The sequence below is a fragment of the Pteropus medius genome, unplaced genomic scaffold (assembly GCF_902729225.1).
Source record: "Pteropus medius unplaced genomic scaffold, Ma_sr-lr_union100, whole genome shotgun sequence".
Classification (NCBI taxonomy): domain Eukaryota; kingdom Metazoa; phylum Chordata; class Mammalia; order Chiroptera; family Pteropodidae; genus Pteropus; species Pteropus medius.
The window spans coordinates 19,021,158-19,037,981 of NW_024351730.1; the positions used below are offsets into that span (position 1 = coordinate 19,021,158).

A 16,824-nucleotide genomic window follows, 5' to 3' on the forward strand; every position below is an offset into this window, starting at 1 on the left:
ACAGTATTACCTACGATATAATATGTAGAAACAACCTCACTGAAGGGGTGTGGAAAAAAGATATTGACCTAAGTAAGATTAGAAATGAGTAGAATCTGTAAAACTAAAAGTTAAAGAAATTGTACATAAGCACTGTACTTTACCTGATAAAACTGTTTTCACAGGGTACGAGTCAACAATTCTGATACTGTTATACATGTATATAAATTAAAATATTAAGTAAATAGATGGTGAATGGTGGGTGCCAAGTTTCACACTCATGGACTGGGAGTTTACAGATAAGCAAGGGAAGGAGGCTAGAATAATCTATGCACTAATGGATTAGAGTTAGAGACATCAGTATGAACTCACATTTAGCTTAATAAAGATACAGATATCACACAGATAAATATTTACAGATATATGTATATATACCAGTTAGTATACACATAATTACCTTGCTCTGTCAGTTGAGATGGTCTTCAAGCAACAAGATCCCAGGAGCAACAGCACACCTAGCACCCAGATCTTGGTTCCTAATACCACTCTCCAGTAAAAGGAACCATTGGCTCCTTGGAGAAATAACTGATTCTAAGATATAGGCAGGAAATATATAAGATGAGCCTGGAGCATCTTGTAGTTTCAGAAGGTAAAAAAGTGCTCAAAAGCAACAAAAACAGAGCACGTCAAAGGAGCATAGGAGCCAAGGAAATAACTTCTAATAGCCAAAGGCTGGAATAATTTGAATAACAAAATTACTAAAATTATTGGATAATCCAAAGTATAAAATAAACTTCCTACTTCAAAAACTAGAAAAAGAAGAGCAAAATAAACCCAAACCAAGGAGACTAATGGAAAAAATAAGAACAGAAATCAATGAAATTGAAAACAGGAAAAGAATACTTTCTCTTTGAAAAAGTAAATAAAGATTATAAATATCTAGCAAAGTCGACAAAGACAAAAAGTCGCAAACCACCAATATCCAGAATAGTGTATATCAAAACAGATCCTGCAGCCATTAAAAGGATAAAGTAATTTGATGATCAAATTTGTGCTCATAAATTCAACAAGTTAGAAGAAATGGACCAATTCTTCAAAAACTACAAACTACCAAAATTCTGCCAAGATGAAATAAATAGTCTTATAACTATTAAAGAATTGAATTTGTAACGTAAAAGTGCTTGAAAAAGAAATCTCATAGATGAGATATCACTGGAAAGTTTTATACCAAACATTCAAAGAAGAATTAAAACCAACTTCATATAATCCCTTCTAGAAATAAGAAGAGGGAATAATTTCCAACTCATTTTATAAAGTCAGCATTACTTTGATGCCTAAATCATACTAATATAGCATTAAAAAAAACTACAGATAAGTATCTCTCATTAACTTATGTACAAAAAAATTCTCAACAGAACTTTGGCAATTCATATCCAACGATGTATAAAAATTAGTAATACACCATAACTGACATTTATAGACAGGCACACTGAACAACAGAATATATTTTTTCAAGTGTTCATGAAACATTCATAAGGAAAGACAATATCCCAGGTCATAAGATAAATCTTTACAAATTTAAAAGAACCAAAATCATAGTGTATACTATGCCATAAAGGAATCGAGATTAGAAAACAGAAAAATAAAAAATCCCTACTTAGATTAATACAACAGGTTAAAGAGGAAGACTCAAAGTGTATAAAAAATTATACAGAAATAAATGGTACTGTGGTACCAAAAATGGTACCAAAAGGGTACTGTGAATAATGCTACTATAAACACTGGGGTACAAGTATGTTTGAGTACCTGTTTTCAATTCCTTTGAGTATAAACCTAGGAGTAGAATTGTTCGGTCACATACCAATCCTAGACTAAAAATTTTTTGAGGAACTACTAAACTTTTCAACAGTGGCTGCACCATCTTATATCACCACCAGCAATGCATAAGAGTTCTAATTTATCCACATCATCATCGACTGTTGTTTTCTTTGAAAAAAAAAAAAAAATAGCCATCCTTGTATAATGTAGTATCCTACTGTGGTTTTCATTGGCATTTTTTTAGTGACTAGTAATGCTGAGCATCTCTTCATGCATTCTCTGGCCAATTAAAGAAATGTTTATTCAAGACTTGTCCATTTTTTAGTTGGGATGTTTATTTTTGTTGTTGAGTTTCAGTAATTCTTTATATATTCTGGATAGAAATCTCTTATTAGATATACTATTGGCAAATATTTTCTCCCATACTGTTGGTTATCCTTTCACAATATGGACAGTGTCCTTCAGACTAACATTTTTGAAGGACATAAATATGTAAGACATATGTTCTCATGTAGAATACCTAAATAACATAAAAATATAAATTCTCATGAAATTACTGTACAAATTAAATACAATTCTATTTAGAATCCCAACAAAATTCTATTGAGAACTGGATAAAACTAAAACTTCATAGGAAAAAAAAGTCTGAGAATGGCAGAGGAATGACTATAAAAGTAAACATCTTTATATCAGCATATATTACAAGCTACTATTAGTAAAACAGTAGTGTTAACATTAAGAATACACAAATAGACCAAAACTCAAAAGTATATTGAATGATATGTGAGATTTAAAACATGATAAAAGCAGTAATTCAGAAAGGAATAAATTATTTAATTAATAATTGAACCTGGAAGAATTGACTATCTGGAAGAAAACTATAACATTCTGTCACATTACCTACCAAAACACATTCCAGAGGGATTAAAACTTTGAATTAAAAAAAAGATGTTAAAATGAAAATCTAACACAGAAAATGTGAGATAAAAATTATTGTTCTAAAATAAAAAGAAAAAACTCTATTTGAAAACTACTAAAGCTATAGTTCCTATAATAATTCTTATTTATTATCTCTTACTACATCCTAATAAGCAATGCCCCCACCACTAAAACAAAGAAACAAATAATCAAATAGAACTTATTCATGGTTATTAAAAAAAAAAAAAAACCGACCATGGACTTGAAAGCAAAAACAACTTCATTTCACAATTCTGCCTAAGCTGTCACTTGAGCCAATGTATACACCACCTTCAGCATTTTGTACTTCTTAAACGTATGTAGGCAAATAATACCCATGGGCATGCCACCAACCTGATTTGCTGACAGCCTCATTTGGTTCTACAGTCAACTGCAGAGAGGTTTCTTTCTTTCTTGAAGAAACTGGAACTGACTTTGGATGTGATTTCTGGCACTGAGCCTAAAAGAAATACAACATTAGATCTACTCTATTAAATTATCAATTCTGATTAAATACATTTGTTGTTAAATTGGAAAAAAAACAAGTATTTCAAAACAATAAACCAGCTAGTAGAGTTGTACACTTAAATTTGGTATTACCTAGTAAAGTTGAAATTTCATATAACCTATCAGAGAAACAATGTTGCTCTAAACAGCAAAAATCTATGCTGACTGAAGATTGGATGACTAAATTATGGTAAAGTCATATAACAATATCACATATACAATAGCGAAGTGAATAAACTACAGCAATATGAAAATGTGATTGTTAATCAAAAAAAGTAAGTTGTAGAAGTATATAATAATCCTATTTATGTAAAGTTCAAAATAAGTGCAAAAACGATGTACCGTATTTAGAGATTCACTCTGCAGGAAAAGAGTTAACACAGCAGGCCTAATCGTTTAAAGGGCCCACTTACAGGGCTAACCCTTGGTTGACACCTGGGGACTTTGGCTTTCAGAACGTTTCCTCCATCACCAACTGATAAGGTTGTGCCTGCTCTGCCATCCTGCCTAGACTATTGTGTAAACAATCTGATTTATGGTGAATACCTGTCTTTTTGCTTCAGAGAGTACAGAATTTGTTAGGGAGATGGTGCTTATGTAACACGCCTCCAATAAAAATGAGCTAAGTCTCAAAAGGCTTCCCTAGGCAAAAAGACTATACACGTTTTACTGCATTAACTTCTGGAGGCAATAAGTGCACCCTATGTGGCCCCTTTGGGGAACACAGGAAGACTGTCACGCATTCCTCCCAACTGATGCACCTTTCCCCTTACTGCTCTGGCTGTGTATCCTGACTATGTGGCTATAATAAATCCCAGTCATGAGTACAACTACAAGCTGAATTTCATGAGTCCTTATAGTGAAGCACCCAACATTTAGATGGTAGTGGGACCTCTGTCACAAGTAGTGGAAGAAGTACTGACACAAATGTCAGTGCACACCCATTGTGTGTGATAATTACTATAAAATAAAGGATGGGAATGATGAGATAGTGGTTACCTCTGTGCAGAGAGGGGAAGCAGAAGAAAAGGATCAGTAATGGGCACATAGGTGCTTCAAAAGTATTGATATTTCTTACACTAAGGGATGGATACACAGTGTCCACTTATAATATTTTTAATATCTTACATACATTACATATTTTCTTTTGTAAATGTGAAATATAGCAAGTAGTAAATTTTAAAAATCTAGGAAAGGGAAATCATTCATACATTGCAAGAGGGAAAGAAAACTAGTAAACCATTTTACAGAAAAAAAATTGACAATATTTAACAATTTCACTTCAAACGTACATACCCTAGAAAAATTCAGTTTACAACATATGCACAAGGAAGCATGAACGAAGATATTCACTATGTCTCTGTGATAACAGATGAAAACAGCCTAAAAATCTACCAAAAGGGAATATATAAATAATGGAACCACGACACTGCTATTCAGTAGAGACACACTGGAACTCAATTACATAAAGAAAAGTAAATTTTCATTATACTCTGCTCCCTCTTGAAACTTCATTAAGGATTTTTAAAAATGTATAAACCCTGAATGATAAAAGGAAAGAGGAAGAAGTAGATGAGAGATGTCAACTAGCTTTTTTAAGTTGGAAAGCAGACCAGTAGAAACCAATCAGCCTAGAGAGGAACAGAAACATGCTAGCCACGGAGAAAGCCCAGAAGCAGACAGATTTACGTTTATGGAGAAATCCATAAGATCGGTAATTAGATATATAAGGCACCTTTAAAGGAGGGGTCCAGGTGAGGCCTGCAAATGGAATAGCTGTTAAAAGTATGTATAGGAAGTAGTGAGAATCACAGAGGCCCTCTCCTCTCCCAACCCTAGCAGAAAATTAAATGTTTACTCTCTTGAGTATCAGAATCAGAGAGATTGTGAATGAGTGGCATGAGACATAGCTGAAGGTAAGAGTAATGCACTAAAAACAGAGATATTAAGTGGAAGATTTCAAATTGCACCTTTCCTTCTGCCCCACTTGGCTGAGAATACTTTCAGTCAGAATCAGACTCCAAAGAAAGAGAAGACTTCTTTGTCAGAGAAACCTACAAAGCCAAGAGGAAAACCCTGCAGATATCAACACCCAGACATCCACAATGACATAGCACAGACAGATTATACCACAGTGAAATCTACCAATATACAAATTTTACTATGCAAATAGCTTCCAATCACCATTTTAGTTTCTCACTCTTTAATGAGGAGACAGCTAAGTATCACTAGACATTTGACAAAAGGCTCTAGTATAAAAGGAAATGAGCAAAGTAAGCAAAAAAGATACTTGTAGGAAACTAAAACTGTAAGAAGAAATCTTTAAAAAGGAGTTAGAGGAACCTATAACATGAAATTTCAAATCATTAAAGACAGATGACAAGATCTTAAAAGCTTACAAAGATGAAAAATAGTCACTCACAAAGGATCAAGGACTCAGAATGGTATTCTCAACAACACAAGGAGCTAAAAGAAAATAGAGCATGTCTTTAAAAATCTTAAGAGGAAATAATTTCCAACCCAGAATTCTATACCCACCTAAATTACCCATCATGAGGATAAAAGCATGCTATTTTCAAACACTGAAGGTCTTTAATTCTCAGGAAGCTACTAAAAGATGAGCCCCACCAAAAAAGGATAGGGCAAGAAAAAGGAAGACTTGAGATCTTGAAATGTGAGCTGTACTATTGGAGAAAAGAGAAGGGACTTCCCTGGATGATAAAGGAAATCACATGGCAACACCTATGTGACAAGACTAGGGGTAGTGAAGAGCAAAGAAAGAGTAGTAGAGAGATCTAGGAGGGATAGTTCCAGAAAAAAACTGAAAATAATAAATTACATGATATGTCTACATATACTGAGAAGACATATAATTATGTCACAGAAAACAGTGATTAGTCATAGGTACACAGAAAATTAACAAATGGGAAAAATAAGACAATTATATCAAGACAATTATATCGAGCACTTTTTATGCCTGGTTTTCTATAAAGCTGAGATGGCATCCCAGGTCCAGGACCTCATCTCTGAAGAGTGTGGAGTTGCTATAATCAAGTAGCATCTTATGAGCTTCATGTCAGTGATGCTTATTTATCTATGGCCTGTTATTACAACGAAAACATGGAGTACTTCTTTTTGCTTCATTTTTCAAAGACCAAGTTGAGGTGAAGAGGGAACATGCAAAGCAGTACCTAAGATATCTAAGAAAATGTGAGCGTAAAATCTGCCTTCCGGTGACTAAGAGGCCTGAGCTAGATAACTGGGGAATTGGCATACAAGCTCTAGAGTCTGCTCTGGAGTTGGAGAACAAGTTAACCAAGCTCCTGCAAGACCCGAAGACCTTGACTTCTGTGAACAGTGAAACTGATCTCTTACGCTTCATGGGGAAATACCTGGATAAACAGAAGAGGAACACAGGCTATCTGGAACAACAATTTCTATATCATAAAAAAATTAGAAAAGGAGGCCCAGGAGGAAGACATATTTAAAAAGCCTGCTGCCAGGTTAGATAAAGAGATTTATCACCTGAGGGCAACATAGCAAGTCTTCTCATTGTAGCAGGTCCCAAAGTCAGCTACTTAAAGAATCTTTATCTTCTAAAGTGCTAAGAGATAAACGAATGTTAAACTGTGGTACATCCATACCATGAAATACCACTCGGCAATAAAAAGAAATGAATTACTGATACACAGAACAACCTGAATGAATCTCCAAAGAATTATCGTGAGTGAAAAGTCAATTCCAAAAAGTTATATACTGTGACTCCATTTATACAACATTCTTGAAATGACAAAATTGTAGAAATGGAGAACAGAGGTTTCAGGGGTTAAAGAAGCGGGTATGGGCAGGTGGGAAGTGAATGTTAAAAGAAGAAAGGGGAATTATTCCTTATCTTGTATCAGTATAATATCTCAGTTATAATACTGCACTATAGTTTTGTAAGATGTTACCTTTAGGTTAAGGGTACATGGGTTTACACTCTATTATTTCTTATAGCTACTCGGAAATCTATGATTATCTCAAAATTAAAAGCTTGATTTTTTAAAAAAGTAGAGGCTCCCAATAATACTTCTACTGAGTAGTTTCTCCTTCTCTCCTTTTAAGCAGACTGGATTAAAATGGTCAGATCCTCAGTCTCCCCAGGATTGAGTTGGGCCAGTATGAGATGAAGTTTTAGTAAGACTCAATCCGCTTATAGTCTGCCTTATTCTTCAGAAGGAGCTCTCCTGAGTGATTGAGAGCCTAATCTGTCTCCTTAGCCCTAAGAGATTGCAAGATATTTGGTTTAGCCTTTTGGAGGTTTTTTATGAACTTTTTAGCCTCTTGCCCCAGACTGCTTCAAAATCTGTCACATGCCTATTTGTGGTACACCTCTTTTCTGCAGCAGGACTTTGCAGTCCCAGCATAGCAAGACTATATATTTCACTCTACCTTTGTCGTCCAGGGCTCTACACCACTCCAGAACTTATAAATGTTCCTTAGGAAAAAATGGCTATCCACTTGGGGTGCCTCTGGATTTCAATTTGTGGTGCCATCCCTGCACAGCTGACAAAAACTCTGCTTTTCCACAGTAGACTACCTCTGTTTGAGCCAACCTAAAATCCTCAGCTTTTGCTCGAAATTAGCAAATACTCTCAGGGAAGAAAATGACTAACAATCATCAACTCATCTTTTAAAGATACTTCTTTGGAATTTTAGTTCATCTAGTCTTTGTTGAGTCCATAGCTTCCCGTGTCTCTAAAAACATGATTTGTTTGTTTTTTTTTTTTTTTAACCAGCTATTCCAGCAGGAGTGTTATCCTATAATCTGTTACATCTCACCTCTAGCATAACCCTGATATTAAAGCCCTACAGGGAGCTTTTGAGAAAAGAAAAAAGAAAGACAATACTATTATTGATGAGCATAGGTGCAAACATCTTAAATATTAGCAAAACGAAGTAAAAACAGTTAATACTTTGTGACCAAGTCAAGTTTACCCTAGGAAATTTAGTTGATTTAACCTTCAAAAATCAGTGTAATATAGCACAATAAGAAAGGTCTCTCAATTACGAAAGAAATGGATGTCTTCATTCCTTGCAAGCCAAAGGCTATATATGTTTATTTGTTTATATGTTTGTAGTAAATGTCATATCTAGCATTATGATTTTTCTCTCCAATTATATTGTACTTTTAAATAAATTCTCTTCAATCAGTAGTTTCAAAAACTCTAGTTGAAAGTCTATTTTGTAGAGTTAAATCAACCTGTCCTCTTAAGACATATAATCTATAAAAGACTGATTCCCCCATATAGCAATAGATTGCTTCAGTTTTCAGAAAACCACCAAACTTGTCAACCTGGATTAAGAATTTCAGTAGTTGCCCACTTTCCCGAAAACTTAAGTATTATTTTAGAAGTGAAAACTTTTGTGTTATAATTTGATCATTCAAATTCCCAGATCTCCAATTTCAAACACAATAAACATCAAATCAAAATTTTCACAAATCCCTCCAAATTTTATAGAAAATCAATGGGAATATCGGATTCTCTTTTAAGACTTACAAACATCTTAACTAAAATGTACTCGACTACATTATTTATTACTTCACTAATTAAAGTATTAAACCTATACTAGCTTTCCTTTTTGACTTACCTCTCTGCTGGGTGAAGGAAGACAAGTGTCTTTTATTTTAGGTGTTGAATAAAGCACTGATTTTGTAGAATTTGTGCTAAAATCATTGGCAAGACCTAAAAAAAGATAAGAAATTTTTAAAAATGAAATACAATATAAAATCTTTTGGTTACAATTAAAAGAAGCCCTACATGACATATGAAGAAGTCTGTCGACTCTTTAAACACAATCAGCTTAAATGAAGTACAGATATCAATTCAATATTCAAATGTTCCTGGAAGGCATCAGGAACTAAAAAAGGAAAATAAGATGCTGAAGAAATATGTGTCAGATCTTTCAGAACCTGTATAGAAGATATTTTTCCATGATCTGTGTTTATTTCTTTAATTGGCCTATTCTCTTATTCCAATACCTTCTGATGCTGACCAGTACCTAGAAAAGTTTTTATCACAATCATCATTTCTTTAGAAAGGGGTACAAATCATTAAACATTATTTCAAGCTCTCCAGTGATCCCAGGAATTCGGCACATTTATTTCTATTACGTGAAATACTTTCTCTTACGTATGACAATTATTTATGGATTTCCAGACTATGGGAATCTAGTGTGAACTAAGGAGAATGGCAAATTATTCTCATTTTTGCCAGTATAATTCTCAGTGTACCAGAAGATAAATGAAGAATTGTACATGTACTCAAAATTCCTGGGAAAATCTTTTACATATATTTAAATGTTAGAACGTATTTGCTGCACTTGATATTAATATGACAATTTTATATTTCATCCATCCCAAAGTCCATTTGGAAATGGAGCCTTACTTTTTTCTTCAAAACAGTCTTGTAAAATTACCAGTATGTTCTGGCCTTGCCCCATATTAATGTCAGGTGGCCTAATAGAAGGAAAGAAGGAAAAATGTTAACATATCATTCCCAGAAGGTATCTGTTATTTAAGTTACCATCTACTTTGAAAATTACATATCTCCTTACTATAAATGTTAATTTATTTAAAGGGGAAAATATCACCTTTGTTGTCTGAGAACAAAACAGTACTAAGAGTTCCCAGAAAAGTATATGAAGTAGTATGTCATTATCTACATTAATAATTATACTCTTTGATTGAACAGCCATGTCTAAAGCTTTTTAGCCTACTGCTATATCTAAACGAGAGCATGTTTTTGAACAAATCCATTCATTCATGAAATGCTTAATACAAACTCCACGTTCGCAAGTCTTAACAGCTCCAAATAACATAGTCTTCCCTACAAGTTTTCAAAGGCGCTTTTGATTCAATATCATTAATCTTAAGAGTAGCTTATAAATCAATATAAATTATTAATTTAAAATTACATTGAAATAATTGTAAATTTACATGCAGTTGTATGAAATAATATAGAAAAGATCCCTTGTTCATTTTATCCAGTTTCTTTCAAAATTCAAAACATTTTGCAAAACTTAAGTATATTATCACAACCAGGATACTGATACTGATACAATCCACTAACTTTATTTAGATTTCTCCAGTTCTATCTACATGTACTGATTTGTATGTTTATGTTTCTGTGTATGTATTTAGTTCTATACAATGTATCATATCTAGAGGTTCAGATATCACCACCATGGTCAAGATACTGAATAGTTCCATCACCACAAAGATCCTTCTACTAGACTTTTATAACCACACTCACCTTTTCTTTTAGCCCCATTGGACAAGGTGAATTGTTCTAGTACCATTTAATCCCTTCTATTGAGTGTTTTCTTTCCCCATGGCTGTCATCAGTCATAACTGGGGCTGCCTCTTCCCGGTCCATCATTTATAAGGTGAATTTCTTTTCTCACTGCCATTAGTCATTGCACTGCTTACATTAGTATTTGTGTGTTAATATAAAATAATTAAGATGACTATACTTAGTGTGCACAGAAATCATTATTTTAGTCAGAGGTAATAGTTTGTCCTTCCTTCATTTAAAAATTCCATTTTCTGAAAATGGGAATAAAAATCAAACTATGTTATAAGCATAAAAATCACCTGGAAGATCGACAAAATCTTCTTCTGTAGCCATTTTTGAGGTGATCCTGAAAGAAAAATAAATCATCAATTTGGTTTCTTTGTTTAAAATATATTCAAATACAACTTATCTTCAAAGTAATGTCACCCCTAATATGAGCATGCCAGAAATTTAAGTTCTTCATTTATTCATTGAGCAAGTATTTGTTAATTGCCTATTATAATACTATAAAGAGAAATTTTTATAGAGCAAATTAAAGAGAATTTGCCTCATATCCACTGTTTCCAAACCACTGCTTATACTATTTCCTCACCCTGGGATTTATTCCATCTTCTTCCTCCTCTTCCATCACATCCACCCCACCCCACACAAACACACCTTTTCTATCACTAAAATCCTAACCATCCAGGCTTCCAATAATTAAAGTTGGTTAGTTAACTATATCTATTTATCTCCTTTCCCTGCAGGTATATCCTTCTAAAATAATAGTATAAGGCTAAAATGGCATAAAACAACAATAAAAAAAAAAAAAAAAAGAATGGATGGGAGGACCACCTATGGACAAACAAATTTAATAACCTTCTGGAATGTGGAAAAAAAATGAAGCATGATAACTGATCGAACAGAATGAAAGCAGTAGTAGCCTAAAGTAAGCTCAGAGGAAACAGTACTTGATGAAGAATGAAGCTGATCTGCCCAGGAGAAAGCCATACTATGCAGAACTAAAAACTCAAGTTCTGAAGGAGAAAAAGAGTAAGAAAGAAAGGGAATAAAAACAGAGCAATTAAAGAAAATCTATATACAGAACAAGAGACACCACTTCCCCTATCACCATAAACACAGAGCTCAAAAACATCATTCTACTGTCTCAGTCTTAAATATCACCAGCATGTATGGATTACCAGAAATTTAAAAGTCTCTGAAACAAAAGAGGAAAATCAAGGTATAAATTTTTAAAATGAAAAAGAAAAAGGCCCAAGGGAAAAGTAGTATCAAGAATGAAAAAGAAAACCTTAAAATAAAAAAATTTTTAAAAAAAGGAAAACTCTAATCAGTACCTTCAACAGAGATTTGAGATAAAACTGGACTTGAAACTAAGTGGCATACTATAAACACTAAAGGGAGAGCAAGAAAAACTCAATTAAAAACATAACTGCCTAAAATAAAAAATGCAATTAATTATTAAAAAGCTGAGAATATTTGGTGAGGAGAAGAGAACAAAATAAAAGATAAAGAGGAAATGGAAAAATAGAGAAAGAATAAAAAAAAATCCAAAAATTAGAAGGTCTAACTTCTGACCAATAGTTATTCTAGACAGAACAAAATAAAAGGAAAAAAAATACTCTAAGAAAATATACAAATGAATACAACTGAATTTCCCAAATCTGTAGGACATGAATAGCCAACATAATCAATTTGAGATCCATATCTAGAAATATAATGGTGAAATTTCAGAAAAATTAAGGCCTAGGACCTAACAGTAACATTTTAGAAAAATTGAGGATAAAAAGATCCTAGAATGCTTCCAGAAAGAGAAAATAGGTAACATCCATAAAGAAGCATCCTCAATCAATGGGAACAAGAAAAATAAAACAGAGACATGCTATATTGGAGGTCAAGAGCATATCTGAGATACTTTGGGTCATATATTTTAATTGTAAGTCTATAAAGTTAAATTTTCTAGTTACAAATTGGGTAGTAACAGGATGAACAGCATGCTTTTAAAAATGAAAATATTATCATCAATACCAACTGTATATTAAGCCTCATTGTTACTTGGTCCCTTAGGATATAAATGACCCTACTCATTCCATGTGGAACTCTCCTTACCCAACTCATGCTGACATCCTGAGCTGGGACACTCTTCTGACTCCACTCTGGCTCCTACACACTGCTCTGGAACCTCTACCTTGCTTGGCACCATCCAATAACCTTTGAATTGGGTTATTTAGGAAAATGAAGACCTCTATTAGATTTTAAGAAACCTGAGAGCAAAGACGTCTTCAGCTAGTTTATAATCTTCCTAGAGCCTTGTTTAGCGCATGGTATACCACACAAACATCATTTAGTATCTTTTTGACATGCCAAATATAATAAGACCAAAAACATGAGATAAAAATGTCTTTCTTTAAAGAAGATGAGAGTTTCAAATAGCTTGTTATCCTCAGAAAGTACCTAAGAAACAAAAGATTAAATTTATTTTATAGGTAGCAAACTGAGGAACAAAGATATCTAACAAGTCTCTTTTATCAGTCATTTGATGAAAACTAACTCAAGCACTTTGATCTCTGTCCAGTATTCAGCATTTTGAAACACTGAAGTAAATCCCTAAGAACGTTAGTTAACTACCTTCCAAAGCCTAATTTAAGGCCAATCTTCTAATTTCACACAATAAATGGAAAGATTCATCAAATTTGCACACAATGTTTTCAAATGTTAAATAACAACTGTTAAGTACTCTCTGTTCCTCTTTTATAGAAAAAATTTAAGGCTTAGATCATTCATTAGACAAATATTAACTGAGCACCGACTACGGAACCAAGTGCTATTTAGGCACACTAGAGAACAAGTGATGAGCAAGAAGTGGTCTCAACTCTAAATTAAAATACACACTCAGAACTGCCAATTTCAACTCATTATTCAGTCAATTTCAATTTTAGTTTCTTCCACTCACTATAAGATTATGTTTCTCAAAGAAAATAATATACAATTCAAAAGGGTTTCTAAATTCCAGCACTACTAACATTTTAGGCTGGATGACTCTCTGTTGTGAAGGTCCATTCCATGCATTATAGGATGCTTAGGAGTATCCCTGGCCTCCACCCACTAGATGCCCTTAGCACCCCTTTATCCACCCTGTCTTAAGACAATTTTTCTAGACATCACCAAATGTTTCCTAGAGGGCAAAACCATCCCTACTTAAAAACCACTAAAGTACAGGGATGACTGAGGATAATCTCTCCTCTCTCCCCTTGTCTTTTAAATGGATTATGATGCAAAGTCAGTTACTAGAACTAAAGAGCTAAAAACAGCTCTAAGGATATGATAGACATTTAAAAAATGAACTTCAGTCAAGAGAATAAGCAGACATGGCAAACTGGGGGAAAATATTTGCAAAAGACACATCTGGTAAGGACTGCTAAACCAAAATATACAAAGGACTCTTAAAACTCAACAATAAGAAAACAAACAACTAAATAAACAAATGAGCCAAAGACCTTAATAGACGTCTACCTCACCTAAGAAGATATACAGATGGCCAATAAGCATACGAAAAGATGCTCTACATCATATGCCATCAGAGGTATGCAAATTAAAATGAGATTACTCTACACACCTATTAGAATGACCAAAATCTAGAACATTGACAACTCCAAATACTGGTGAGGATGTGGAGTAACAGGAATTTTCATTCATTTTGGAAGTGAAATGGTACAGGCACTTTGGAAGTTTGGTGGTTTCTTATAAAACTAAACATACCTTTCGCATACAACCCTGCAATCGTGCTCCTTGGTATTTACCCAAAGGAGCTGACAACTTATGTCCACACAACAATCTGCATATAGATGTTTATAGCAGCTTTATTCATAACCGCCAAAACCTGGAAGCAACCAAGATGTCCTTCAGTACATAAATGGATAAACTGTGTACATCCAGACAATGGAATATTATTCAGTGCTAAAAAGAAATGAGCTATCAAGCCATGAAAAGACATAAAGGAACTTTAAATGCATAATACTAAGGGAAAGAAGCCAATCTAAAAAGATTACATACTTTATGATTTCAACTATACACCACTATGGAAAAGGCGGAATATGGACAGTAAAAAGATCCGTGGTTGCAGAGCTGAGGGAAGAGTGAGGGGGATGAACAGCAAGCACCAAGAATATATATGGCAGTGAAAATACCTTGATACCACAAAAATGATACATGTCATTAGACATTGTCCAAACCCATAGACTATACAAGAGTGAACTCTAATGTAAACTATGGTGATAATGTATCAATGTAGGTTCATCAACTGTAATAAATGTATCACTCCGATGGGAGATGTTGATCATGGAGGTGGCTATGTGTGGGGGCAAAGGGTATGTGGGAAACCTCTCTGTACCTTCCTCTCAATTTTGCTGTAAACTTAAAAAACTGCTCTGAAAAAAAAAGCAAGTATTTTTTTTTAAAAATGAACAATGGGCATTTGGTAAATTTTCTCTTCCAATATTCCTTTGCTTTTATTATATATAGTAAACAATGTATGTGCTCACAGTAAAAAGTAAACATTATAGCAGCCTTTCATACATCTCTTTATGCTTACAAATATAACTATACAAACGGAGTACATAGATGCTGAAGATTTTCTTTAAAAAGGAAATAGAGTAGAAGATACAAGTTTAGGATTGGAGTGATATGAGTTATGTAATATATGGTAACCATAAACAAAGTATGAAATGTATAATAGTGAATACTGAGGGAGTTCAGACATGTAAACAAAAGATGAGTTCCCTCCCCCGTCATTCACAGCTTGCCCTTTTTAATAGCCACCCTTCAGAAAACTTTATTAATTATTGAATTGTACAGTTGAAGCCTATATAATTTTATTAACCAATGTCATCCCGATAAATTTAATTTAAAAAAGAAAACTATCAATAGCAGATGCTTCATAAATAATCTGCTTCTCCAGAACGGCATGTCTGCAGCAAAGGCGCACTTCTAAGGGATTTCAATATTTCTATGGATAAAAAATTACTTTGAGGACTAGGAACTAGAGCTAGGCTAAAAAGTAGAAATTACAAGATTCTCTTCAGAGAAAGATGCCATCACAACCGAAATTATGACAAGAACTCTGGAGAAAATACAAGTAAATAAACTCTAGCTACCGGCACATAATCACTTGTGATCTCAAAAAATTCGCGCTGCTTTCCCACTGACATTCTCAAGAAGTCACAGCACCGGTCCAAAGTTTCATTCTCCCCCGCATACGGCACGAGGCCAGGGGCGGCCGGACCCCCACTCGCCGGGATGGGCCAGGCCCGCACATACCAGACCTGACGCAGCCATGTTCCGGCCGGCTCCGCCGGCGCAGGAGTCTGGGTGGAAGCCCACACGGGCCGCGGCTCCAGGAAACGCAGCAATGACAGAGTCGCGAGAAGAGGACCTAAGCCGCGAACCAAGAGCTCCGGTGAAGGGGGAGGCGACAGGAGCGAGGGAATTTGAAACCAACCAGCGCGCCGTTGTGATGCTCCTCACTCATTGGCTGCCCACTGCACAAACACCAGCGCCTAGCGGGCTCCGCAGTTTGAAACGGGCTGCACATGCGCAAAATGGGCCGCGTGACCCAATGGGAAAAAAGCCGTTATAGGCCGGCCCCTCGTCGTACCCGCCCACAGTTCCGTTCCTTGCAGCCCCGCCCCACCTTCCCGCAGCCCCGCCCCGTCTTCCCACAGCTTCATCTTCCCTCACTTTGGACGCGGAGGCTGGGCAACAACCAGAGACTTTACTAGGCAGGCGTAGTCTTAGGAATCACGTTTGTTCCTTAGCGCAGTGTAAAAAGTTTTCAACAATTCCACTGTAGAGTAAAAAAGTAGTGCTTTTTATTGTTTTTTAATGTATGGGTAATATTTTTACGATGCATTGCCAACAAAATGACTTATGTAAGTAGATATCATTTAAGCATGATGTCCTGAAAGGAAGACTAGATCAGGAGTCTGGAAACCTGTTTAGCCGATTAGTTATATCATCTAGGACAAATTGTGGCACTGTTCTGGGTATTTCCATATTATGTAATGGGAAAGCTAAATTAGATGTCCTGAACACTTCTTCTACCTGACCATTTTTATTCTACCAAACTGTCCTATTTTTATCATTTAATAAAAAATTGCAAGGGAATTTTAATCAGAAAATACATTACTTATTTCATGAAATCATTAATCAAAAGCTAAGTCCATTTTTT

General features: G+C 34.7%; 1 protein-coding gene across 2 annotated transcripts in view; it reads right to left on the reverse strand.

The window, feature by feature from the left end:
- The window catches only part of CENPC (centromere protein C), a 67,774-nt gene extending 51,627 nt beyond the window's left edge, over window positions 1-16,147 (reverse strand). The window contains exons 1-6 of one of the 2 annotated variants that reach the window (XM_039845341.1): window positions 15,915-16,147; window positions 12,708-12,809; window positions 10,898-10,944; window positions 9,690-9,760; window positions 8,893-8,987; window positions 3,109-3,214 (exon numbers count right to left, since the gene is read on the reverse strand). In XM_039845341.1, coding sequence (XP_039701275.1) covers window positions 3,109-3,214; window positions 8,893-8,987; window positions 9,690-9,760; window positions 10,898-10,944; window positions 12,708-12,716 — 328 coding nt within the window. In that variant the 5' untranslated portion in view covers window positions 12,717-12,809; window positions 15,915-16,147. The remainder of the gene's footprint in view (window positions 1-3,108; window positions 3,215-8,892; window positions 8,988-9,689; window positions 9,761-10,897; window positions 10,945-12,707; window positions 12,810-15,914) is intronic. The other variant, XM_039845340.1, reaches the window with a different exon arrangement.
- Window positions 16,148-16,824: the final 677 nt, after the last annotated feature.